Here is a 12,324-nt window from a genome sequence, read left to right as displayed (position 1 = left end):
GATGACATCGTTACGTGAATTTCTTTCCTAGTATCGTAAAAGTAGAAATCTAAAATTATGCTAATAAAATGCGCTTTCTTATGTAAAAATAAAAAAAGGGCTTGAAAAAACAGTGATCTGCCTTATATTTTCAAAAGATGACATCGTTACGTGAATTTCTTTCCTAGTATCGTAAAAGTAGAAATCTAAAATTATGCTAATAAAATGCGCTTTCTTATGTAAAAATAAAAAAAGGGCTTGAAAAAACAGTGATCTGCCTTATATTTTCAAAAGATGACATCGTTACGTGAATTTCTTTCCTAGTATCGTAAAAGTAGAAATCTAAAATTATGCTAATAAAATGCGCTTTCTTATGTAAAAATAAAAAAAGGGCTTGAAAAAACAGTGATGTGCCTTATATTTTCAAAAGATGACATCGTTACGTGAATTTCTTTCCTAGTATCGTAAAAGTAGAAATCTAAAATTATGCTAATAAAATGCGCTTTCTTATGTAAAAATAAAAAAAGGGCTTGAAAAAACAGTGATCTGCCTTATATTTTCAAAAGATGACATCGTTACGTGAATTTCTTTCCTAGTATCGTAAAAGTAGAAATCTAAAATTATGCTAATAAAATGCGCTTTCTTATGTAAAAATAAAAAAAGGGCTTGAAAAAACAGTGATCTGCCTTATATTTTCAAAAGATGACATCGTTACGTGAATTTCTTTCCTAGTATCGTAAAAGTAGAAATCTAAAATTATGCTAATAAAATGCGCTTTCTTATGTAAAAATAAAAAAAGGGCTTGAAAAAACAGTGATCTGCCTTATATTTTCAAAAGATGACATCGTTACGTGAATTTCTTTCCTAGTATCGTAAAAGTAGAAATCTAAAATTATGCTAATAAAATGCGCTTTCTTATGTAAAAATAAAAAAAGGGCTTGAAAAAACAGTGATCTGCCTTATATTTTCAAAAGATGACATCGTTACGTGAATTTCTTTCCTAGTATCGTAAAAGTAGAAATCTAAAATTATGCTAATAAAATGCGCTTTCTTATGTAAAAATAAAAAAAGGGCTTGAAAAAACAGTGATCTGCCTTATATTTTCAAAAGATGACATCGTTACGTGAATTTCTTTCCTAGTATCGTAAAAGTAGAAATCTAAAATTATGCTAATAAAATGCGCTTTCTTATGTAAAAATAAAAAAAGGGCTTGAAAAAACAGTGATCTGCCTTATATTTTCAAAAGATGACATCGTTACGTGAATTTCTTTCCTAGTATCGTAAAAGTAGAAATCTAAAATTATGCTAATAAAATGCGCTTTCTTATGTAAAAATAAAAAAAGGGCTTGAAAAAACAGTGATGTGCCTTATATTTTCAAAAGATGACATCGTTACGTGAATTTCTTTCCTAGTATCGTAAAAGTAGAAATCTAAAATTATGCTAATAAAATGCGCTTTCTTATGTAAAAATAAAAAAAGGGCTTGAAAAAACAGTGATCTGCCTTATATTTTCAAAAGATGACATCGTTACGTGAATTTCTTTCCTAGTATCGTAAAAGTAGAAATCTAAAATTATGCTAATAAAATGCGCTTTCTTATGTAAAAATAAAAAAAGGGCTTGAAAAAACAGTGATCTGCCTTATATTTTCAAAAGATGACATCGTTACGTGAATTTCTTTCCTAGTATCGTAAAAGTAGAAATCTAAAATTATGCTAATAAAATGCGCTTTCTTATGTAAAAATAAAAAAAGGGCTTGAAAAAACAGTGATCTGCCTTATATTTTCAAAAGATGACATCGTTACGTGAATTTCTTTCCTAGTATCGTAAAAGTAGAAATCTAAAATTATGCTAATAAAATGCGCTTTCTTATGTAAAAATAAAAAAAGGGCTTGAAAAAACAGTGATCTGCCTTATATTTTCAAAAGATGACATCGTTACGTGAATTTCTTTCCTAGTATCGTAAAAGTAGAAATCTAAAATTATGCTAATAAAATGCGCTTTCTTATGTAAAAATAAAAAAAGGGCTTGAAAAAACAGTGATCTGCCTTATATTTTCAAAAGATGACATCGTTACGTGAATTTCTTTCCTAGTATCGTAAAAGTAGAAATCTAAAATTATGCTAATAAAATGCGCTTTCTTATGTAAAAATAAAAAAAGGGCTTGAAAAAACAGTGATCTGCCTTATATTTTCAAAAGATGACATCGTTACGTGAATTTCTTTCCTAGTATCGTAAAAGTAGAAATCTAAAATTATGCTAATAAAATGCGCTTTCTTATGTAAAAATAAAAAAAGGGCTTGAAAAAACAGTGATGTGCCTTATATTTTCAAAAGATGACATCGTTACGTGAATTTCTTTCCTAGTATCGTAAAAGTAGAAATCTAAAATTATGCTAATAAAATGCGCTTTCTTATGTAAAAATAAAAAAAGGGCTTGAAAAAACAGTGATCTGCCTTATATTTTCAAAAGATGACATCGTTACGTGAATTTCTTTCCTAGTATCGTAAAAGTAGAAATCTAAAATTATGCTAATAAAATGCGCTTTCTTATGTAAAAATAAAAAAAGGGCTTGAAAAAACAGTGATCTGCCTTATATTTTCAAAAGATGACATCGTTACGTGAATTTCTTTCCTAGTATCGTAAAAGTAGAAATCTAAAATTATGCTAATAAAATGCGCTTTCTTATGTAAAAATAAAAAAAGGGCTTGAAAAAACAGTGATCTGCCTTATATTTTCAAAAGATGACATCGTTACGTGAATTTCTTTCCTAGTATCGTAAAAGTAGAAATCTAAAATTATGCTAATAAAATGCGCTTTCTTATGTAAAAATAAAAAAAGGGCTTGAAAAAACAGTGATCTGCCTTATATTTTCAAAAGATGACATCGTTACGTGAATTTCTTTCCTAGTATCGTAAAAGTAGAAATCTAAAATTATGCTAATAAAATGCGCTTTCTTATGTAAAAATAAAAAAAGGGCTTGAAAAAACAGTGATGTGCCTTATATTTTCAAAAGATGACATCGTTACGTGAATTTCTTTCCTAGTATCGTAAAAGTAGAAATCTAAAATTATGCTAATAAAATGCGCTTTCTTATGTAAAAATAAAAAAAGGGCTTGAAAAAACAGTGATCTGCCTTATATTTTCAAAAGATGACATCGTTACGTGAATTTCTTTCCTAGTATCGTAAAAGTAGAAATCTAAAATTATGCTAATAAAATGCGCTTTCTTATGTAAAAATAAAAAAAGGGCTTGAAAAAACAGTGATCTGCCTTATATTTTCAAAAGATGACATCGTTACGTGAATTTCTTTCCTAGTATCGTAAAAGTAGAAATCTAAAATTATGCTAATAAAATGCGCTTTCTTATGTAAAAATAAAAAAAGGGCTTGAAAAAACAGTGATCTGCCTTATATTTTCAAAAGATGACATCGTTACGTGAATTTCTTTCCTAGTATCGTAAAAGTAGAAATCTAAAATTATGCTAATAAAATGCGCTTTCTTATGTAAAAATAAAAAAAGGGCTTGAAAAAACAGTGATCTGCCTTATATTTTCAAAAGATGACATCGTTACGTGAATTTCTTTCCTAGTATCGTAAAAGTAGAAATCTAAAATTATGCTAATAAAATGCGCTTTCTTATGTAAAAATAAAAAAAGGGCTTGAAAAAACAGTGATCTGCCTTATATTTTCAAAAGATGACATCGTTACGTGAATTTCTTTCCTAGTATCGTAAAAGTAGAAATCTAAAATTATGCTAATAAAATGCGCTTTCTTATGTAAAAATAAAAAAAGGGCTTGAAAAAACAGTGATCTGCCTTATATTTTCAAAAGATGACATCGTTACGTGAATTTCTTTCCTAGTATCGTAAAAGTAGAAATCTAAAATTATGCTAATAAAATGCGCTTTCTTATGTAAAAATAAAAAAAGGGCTTGAAAAAACAGTGATGTGCCTTATATTTTCAAAAGATGACATCGTTACGTGAATTTCTTTCCTAGTATCGTAAAAGTAGAAATCTAAAATTATGCTAATAAAATGCGCTTTCTTATGTAAAAATAAAAAAAGGGCTTGAAAAAACAGTGATCTGCCTTATATTTTCAAAAGATGACATCGTTACGTGAATTTCTTTCCTAGTATCGTATCGCAATTTTCACAGCAAATTTCAAAGAAACCTATTGCGTACATGGAAACAGTTTACATTTTCAACAACTCTCTCCTAAGAAGATTATTATTATATTTCTGCAAGTCCTTTAAATTTAAGATTTCGTTTTGTTTCAGAATTTCACGCTTTGTGAAAATAACAAAAATAGTTAAACTCTTACAGCTTGTAAGCGTTTCGGTGTCACGTAGCAGAATAAAATGGCAGGGATGGCGAAAAGAAAGTTAATACAAACCTACTGAGATTATGCTCCTTGTCAGGAAGAGTCACAGTGGGTTAGGGTGTCCGCCCCCAAATGATATAAACCAGGTTCGAATCTCAGCCGTAGCTGGTTGAATTCTGCTCCTGGCTCACACTGACAACAGTGCTGACTTAAAATATCCTCAGTAGTCGACGGATCATGGGTTAGAATCCCATTGCCGTAGAGCTAGGCAATCGAAAGATTTAGTGGTTTTCTTTTCTATGTAAAGCAAATGCTGGTTAGTTTCATCAAAATGTCCTCTACGAAGGCTAGTTTTTCACAGGGTTTGATCCCGGAGTTCCCTTGTCATCTGGGTTGGGTCCAAAATTATAAGAATATTGATAGCCGTACTGAATGGGGTCAGCTGTTTGACGCAGGTTATAAAATAAAATGTAAAATAAAAACTAATCAGGTAAGCATGCAGTTAAAAGAAAGTTAAAGCAAGTTCGGAATTTTTTGATGAAAAAATTAGAAATTTAAAATGTTTCTGATTAGTGTTCTAATAATTGGAAATCACTAATTAATTAACAACACCAAAAGTTGACGCCAAATCTACCGTTTTCAGCAGCCAGTTTTTCTTAAAAATACTTGTAGCTCATTTAACTGTATGTTTATCTGACTAGCTGGCAGTAACCTCTGTCGATTTATATTATCTTTTTTTTCAATCCCTACCATTTTATACTGTTTATAAAGGTGCACTTATGCGACACCGAAACACGTACAAGTTTTAGCCATTTTAATACTTTTGATTTTAAACTTTGAATTTACTCAATAATAATTTTATTACGAGGAATTAATTTCATTTAATTATTAAATCATATTTTACTATTACACTTCCACTGAAATTAATCATTTTTTGTCTGTCCACAGCTTCAGGAATATCTTGTGTCCGGCGAGATTTTACAATCACGGCATGCCTTCCAAAAAAGTTTGAAGCAGCTACAATCTTGGATTCGAGAATCTGAAGCGATTTTTTCTCAGCAAGTCTTTCTGAGTCCTGCAGAAGTAGAGAATTATTCACTTCAATTAAAGGTATATATTTTCTTATTCATACAATCTCTTATCATCGTAAAAAAATTAAATGCGATTAAATCTAAGGTAGTTTTCCTTTTTCGAATTTTAAAAGTTTATTTATTTAAAAACTATCTTTAAATTAGGTATAACTGTGCATTTGATTATTAAATAACGTAGATAACGTAGTATTTTCTTAGAAACTAAATGGTAATGTTTTAAATTTTATGCTTGTAAGAAATCATTTGAAAATTTGATATACACATGTCTGAGATTATGTCTTACAAAATAATTGTACCTCAAAGTTTATACTTATTAATAATTCCCTTAAACGGATTTATTTTTTAAAGAATTTTACCTGAAACTTTTTTTCATAATTTCACGTTCATTTTTAACACTATATGTTAATTTTCATTACAAGTAAAATGTATTTTAAAAATTCCTGTACTTGATAAATTCATGCAAAATGTCTACTGAAGTCCATATCTATCCTCTTAATTTTCAAACAGTTGTAGCTATATTTATAAAGTTTGATGTTTAGATGTAGAAAAGTGGCAATGCGCAAGAAGATGAGACCATTTACAATGCCACCAGCAGAGTTAGTTTTCATCTAAAAAAAAAAAAGTTCAAAATACGAGAAAAACATTTAATTATCTCAAGGTATCTTTACTTTCGATGTTCAAACTTCTCTTAAATTGCATACATAAAAAACTAATTTATCACTTAATAACTAGTTTTTTCTTTTTTTTTAATATCATTTCTTCACATCACAATGTTGGACATCACAAATAAATGCGTTTTTAAAGCATCCTTTATTTGCATCTTCAAAAAATATCTATTCTTACTAAATCGACAATGTTCGACAACTTTATAAATATCTTTTTACGACAGCTCTTTAGATAGAAATACTTTTTTCGAAATAAAAACCCTAAGTTGATCTTAAGTTTTTTTCGAGATTAAAACCTATCTTGTAGTGCATAACCATCTTACTATAACTAGACACCTTTGTTAAAACTGCAGCTATGGTCGTTCAAAAGTTAGTAGATAGGATATTGAATTCAATTGGTACCCTGTATAGTATTTAGGCGTGTATTATTTTTTTCAATTGGATCAGTTGCATATTATCTTTAGATTGCTATATTCTTATTGTTCTTTCAGAAAATACAGTCGGAGTGGGAGGACAACGACAATTTATATAAAAAATTGTCAAAACAGATGCAGAATGTTGTAACTCATCTAACTGCTCCTGAAGTGGAAAAAATTATGTCACAAATGAAAAAGGTGGATATTTTGTTCCATTGTGATTGTTACAAAATAATTTTACTACAATCTACAATTTTATACCATTGTAGTTATCATTGTAAAGAGGACATAAACATATTAGTTTTATTATTATTTTTTAATTTTAAACTGACTTAAACTGCTCGATTAGAAGTAAATTTTAAATTTGTAAAAATTTTAATTGCATAAAATGCATGCTTTTTTGACCTGCTTTGAACTTGATTCCAAATGTAAAAAGATGTTATCAAAGTTTCAGAAAAATTTAACAAATTCTAATTTACTAATTAAATGTTTGTCGTATTTCCTCATCATGTAGATTTCATCATTCATATTTTAAGAATAATTATTAAGAGATATATTAAAGATATATAGTAAAAGAAATTATTAAAATCACTTATTGAATTGAAAAATAATTTTACATAAATATTTTTAAGAAGCTAATTCATCATAATTAAATATGTAAATATTTTTGTATCTTTATCTTTTGTAGGTATTTCTACTTTTTGTCTTTCCGTTGGAAATGAAAAAATATGTTTAGTAGAAAACTTAATTTTCTTTGTTAGTATAATAGATTAGTACAAACCAGAACCAACCAAAAATTTAATTTTATTTTTATATATCATCTATATTAAAATATTAAATACATCTGTTTTTAAATATTAATTTAACAAGATCTAAAAATGGTCTTTAAAACCCTATTTTGTGCTTATTTCTACTTTTATCTCTAAAATTTAAGATTGCGAATTATTTATATCAATTAGCTTTTATTTTTAATCTTTTTTGATTTAATATGTAATTCATGTATTATATTGTGCAAATATTCCAATCACTCTCTTCGTTTTAGGAAAAAGCATCCCTTTTGCACATTAAAACAACCACGACGACTCACCTGCAATCGTGTTATCAGTTAATTGAACTTCAGTCTGCATTTGACAGAGGTTACACCAATTTATCAAGTTGGTTAGACGAAGCAGAAAAAATGATTTCTACCTATGGAATTCCCAGCAGTGCTGACGCAATAGCAGTTCTACAAAACAAACATCAAGTGTGTTATGCTATGTATTTTACGAATTATTCTGATTCCATGAATAATTACAGTTATATTGTCACTATTTTATATTGTATTTGAAAGCAGTGCTTAATTTCTAATAAAATAAGTGCAGGGCGTCTTTAATACATTCTAGATAGTTTTAGAAATAGGTTGATTTTAAAATGTGCATATTTTTTATGCTAAATAATCCTTAACTTAAAATTAATTATATGATACATAATTTGTATGGAATAATAAAGTAAACAGAAACAGTTAGAGCTATGCAGTGGTCTATCTTATATAAGTAAAAATTCAGTGAAGGAAGTTCACGAACTAATTAATATACAAATATCGAAATTGAGCCACATTTGAAAACATGTTTTTAAACCATAATGCTTCAATTTTGATTCCGTTTGTAAGTCTATCAATTTCAATATATTTTTTATAATTTATTTACAAGTATAACAAATAAATAAACCGATATTAAGACTGGCCTTTTATTGATAGAATTCATTAAAGGTAGGTTTTTCTAAAAAATTTTTTAAAAATACTACTATTGCGTGCACTTTAGAGCTTCTCTTTTAAAAAAATAAATCTAGATTAAATGCTATTTTAGGTAACGCGTGTATCTAATTTTATTCTAAATTTAAATGTCCTCCAGTGGACTGATCGTTAAGAGATGGTTCCTAGTAGATCTTCGATGTCAAGCATCACTGGCAGTGATCTGTGAGTAGGTGACCACTTTGATCAGACTGCGAGGGGCCAAGGGTGTACGGCATCATTAAACTGTTCTACCACTCGATTTCACTCGCAGGTCTTTGGTTACCAGAACCTTCGCTTTTACGCAAGATCAAAATTGTGATCGTCTGTCTTCGAATCATCCTGAGGGATGTTTCCCAGACCGTTGCCAATAACCCATTGTGCAGCTCTAGTGTGTCGTAAATAAAGTACTACTACTACTAAATTTAAATACTAACTTCTGTTACCCAAAAAATATTCAATATTAATTTAAATTGTTGACTATTTTCGCATTCCACAGATAAGGATGTCATTACCAACATTACCAACTTTTTTAATATTCATTATATTACCAACTTCATTCTTCGAAAATTTATCATTGCTTTTAATGTTTCAAAAATTTTTAAGCCTAAAAAAAATTTATTGGTATTATGTCTTATTCTAAAATTTAGGACATTAGTTTTATTAATATTAATTAGTTTTATTTTAAAAACTGATTTATTAAAAGTATTGTGTTTTTTCCTCATGAATAGTCCTGTTCATTGAAGTTAATAATTTTTTAGGTATTTTTCTCTCAATCTGTGATATACAAAACTGAACTTGCTAATCTGAAAAATATTTATGGAAGTATAATTGAGCAAACAGCTGGTGTTTCGAATTTAGATACACGTGAAGTGCAGCTTAAAATGTCAACTTTGAACTCCCGTTTTGAGGTACTTATCTGATGTTCCAACTCTTACACGTAAACACTTACATGTTCAAACACTTACGTGTGTTTAATTTTACTTACATTGTGTTATGTAATTAAATCTTCTAACATTTTCATCTGTATCAAAAAGACATTTTAAAATGTATTATTTTATTTTATTTTTTCACCTGTTATTAAATATTATTCTATAACTCCCTATTATTTTAAATAGAGATGAATATTTTTTCCACACTTACAGCTTTACGTGTAAATTTAAAATATAATCATCTTCTTAAATGTGCTTTTTATTTATATGTCAACTTACATACCTCACTATAGAGTTGTCTGGCGTTGGCCAATCAGTGGGAGTCTGCATTGAGAGAAGCGGCCAATCGATGGAGTCTTTATTACAAAAATTTAAAAACTATTAAAGAAAAGGTACAAACTGGCGAATCATACATGAACAAGACTCTAGTTGATGACAAACAGTTAAAAGAGCAAAGGGTTAGTTTATTTTACATCATGAATTAACTAATACTATTGAATATTAACTTTTTGAAATGAATAGTTCGTAAAAACGTTTTTTTTTAAAATCCTTTTCAGGCATTTTTCAGTAGTTTGAATGATACCATTTTAAGAAATTTTCTTACTTCAAGTGATGCTGTTTTAGCAACATTACCTGCAGCTGAACAAACTGAAGTTAAAGCCACAGTTGATGACATGCACCAAAGGTGGAAGGTACATATATATTTTTTGATATTAAAATATCATTTTTTCAGAAGCTTCATTTTTATATGATCTAAATAACGAGAGAAAAAGTACCAGGAACGAAACAGTACTTAAAGTACTGAAGAAACAATTCTTTTTATAATGAATAATATAATCCGTACTAATCACGTTGTTTTCAGTGACTGCAGAGTATTAGTGCTATTCTCATTAGGCTAGATCTGGAGCTACACCAAAATGCATTTTGTGAACTAAGCAGTTAGAGGAAAAAGTACTTGGAACAAAATAGACTACAAAACAACTTCTTAATAAATAAATATTTGATCCATACCTATCACGAGGTTTCGAGAGTTAGTGAAGCCAAAATGTTTTCCAATGAACTTTTAAAATAGTTGTTTTTAAAACGTTATAGTTTTCCTAATTGCATACAGGATGTTTCACTATGACCGAAATTATATGTGTTTCTAGTACCCCTGCCAATTATTAAGTAAAAAAAGAGTACGGAGAAGTTAATAATAAGCGAGTAAATCTGTCAAATCAATAGCGAGAAAAAGAATAAGAAACATCAATGCCTCTTTGATTGATTGGTGAAATTTGAAGATGTTTCAATCGATGCCTTTTTTTCTCAGACTAATTGCCTGACATATTTTGATGTTTTAGTCCTACCTTCCTCATTAGAAATTCGTTATATGCTGTTATGTTTTTATTTTTTTTTCTCTTAAAAATACTTGTGACTCGTAATCTGCATGCATTTAGACTTCATTTTTGACAAGGATTCAAAAATACTAATCGAGGGTGGCCATTATGGAACTCCCTGTATACTAATAACTGTTATGAAATATCAAACTAAATATGTATAAATTTTCAAACACTAAATTTCTTGCTAAGCTAAAAAGATTTTAATTTTTAATATCAATCCGTTTCAAATATACATCAAATTAATAGTTTGATTTAAAAAATCTATTCATTTTTCGAAGTTCTTTACTTAGTAACATTTTTATTGTTTTTTTTTTTCAAATATTGCATTTTGAATGCTGTTTTATGTGTTACTCCAATGCGGTAAATTTTATTACATTTTTGAGTACTTTATTTCGTCGTTATGTAAACTAGTTTAGTTAGAATACAAACTACTTGTTAAGAAATTGATTTTTGTGTTGCGTAGCTATTATTTATTTTTGAGAAGGCTAGTAATGAGACATCATGATCATTAAATATGTGTTTATTTATTTAGAAACTGATGGAAAAATCCCCATACTATTTGCTGCTACAAGAATTTAAAATAAAAGAGCAAGCATTTTCTCAACAGTTACATGATATGAAGAAACAACTACAAATGGAACAGCAACTTATAGATAGTGGAGAAAAAGGGCACTTTATTTTAAAGAAACATGACGTAAATATTTATTTAAACTATCTATCACTTATTATTATAATACTCTAAAGTTATTTACAAACATACAAATATTTTTAACAATCCGAAAGAGCTTTTTTTTTTCATCTTTAAAACAGAATTTGGAACTAAAAGGAAATTTTCTTTCATTTAATAGTCCTTAAAATGTTGTCAATTTGAGGAATTAATTACGTACTATAAATGTAGATAAAATTATGCGGTTTGCTTAGTTCTGCTTAGGAAATTGGAAAGTTATAATTAACAAGTTTTAATTAACAACAATAGTTATAAATCTCTTTAACGGAGGGCACTATCATCTAGAACAAGCTAGAAAAATGTTTTTACTCTAGCCACCATTTGATGTAACATCGTGACACAGGGCAGTGGTAGCTTAGTAGTTAGATCATCTAACTTCGGTTCAGAAGGGCCAAGATTCGATCCTCAAAACCTCCAAGACTCGCCTAATACATGCGATATAAGTGCTAGTAAAATCTGTGGAATCAAAAATCCTATGATTGGTGGAGCACTATCATGTGTACAGGAATCTAGGGCGAATTTCCTTTCCCTTTAGATACATGTCTAAATTGTGGAAGTGACTTCACGAAGGAGTATGGCTGTCATCTGTCTGAGGTTTTTGAGCTCGTCACACTGTCACCTTAGAGGTGCTTTCTTTTCAAGCGAAAGGCGCTCCTCCCAGAATTGATTCACGAGGCCAATTGCTGAGGGGCTTGACTTGTCCAAGTGTCAGTTGAAGCAAAAGCAGCGGCAACTGGTTCAGTTTGAGGGCAAAATTATCATAGGTCTGTGCAAATATTTTAAATTGGAAGGGTCTAATTTGCATCGAAACACATTGTTATATATTTGTAGACAAAAGCGCCATCTGTTGGCAAACTACGTAACTGATTGGGAAAATCAACGAGACTAAATTTATAGCTTCCTAAGCAGAACACAGCAAGTCATACATTTTGATCTCCTTCCTTTTTTTCTGAGCTGACTTTTCAAATTGTCGGTCAGCGTTAGGAAACCGGTATTGAAAGTATACATAATATTGAATAAATATTTGTCATTTGAATATCATTCAAT

General features: G+C 29.0%; 1 protein-coding gene across 1 annotated transcript in view; it reads left to right on the top strand.

The window, feature by feature from the left end:
• The window catches only part of LOC107446265 (Muscle-specific protein 300 kDa), a 306,758-nt gene that overhangs the window by 109,464 nt on the left and 184,970 nt on the right, over positions 1–12,324 (top strand). Inside the window, 7 exon segments of the mRNA XM_087154058.1 lie at positions 5,248–5,409; positions 6,547–6,669; positions 7,514–7,714; positions 9,001–9,150; positions 9,465–9,629; positions 9,729–9,863; positions 11,083–11,244. Of these exon segments, the coding sequence (XP_087010184.1) occupies positions 5,248–5,409; positions 6,547–6,669; positions 7,514–7,714; positions 9,001–9,150; positions 9,465–9,629; positions 9,729–9,863; positions 11,083–11,244 (1,098 nt within the window).

This window comes from Parasteatoda tepidariorum, chromosome 10, assembly GCF_982258835.1.
Source record: "Parasteatoda tepidariorum strain Cologne lab strain chromosome 10, Ptep-v5.0, whole genome shotgun sequence".
Classification (NCBI taxonomy): domain Eukaryota; kingdom Metazoa; phylum Arthropoda; class Arachnida; order Araneae; family Theridiidae; genus Parasteatoda; species Parasteatoda tepidariorum.
This window is presented reverse-complemented; position numbering and strand designations above follow the sequence as displayed.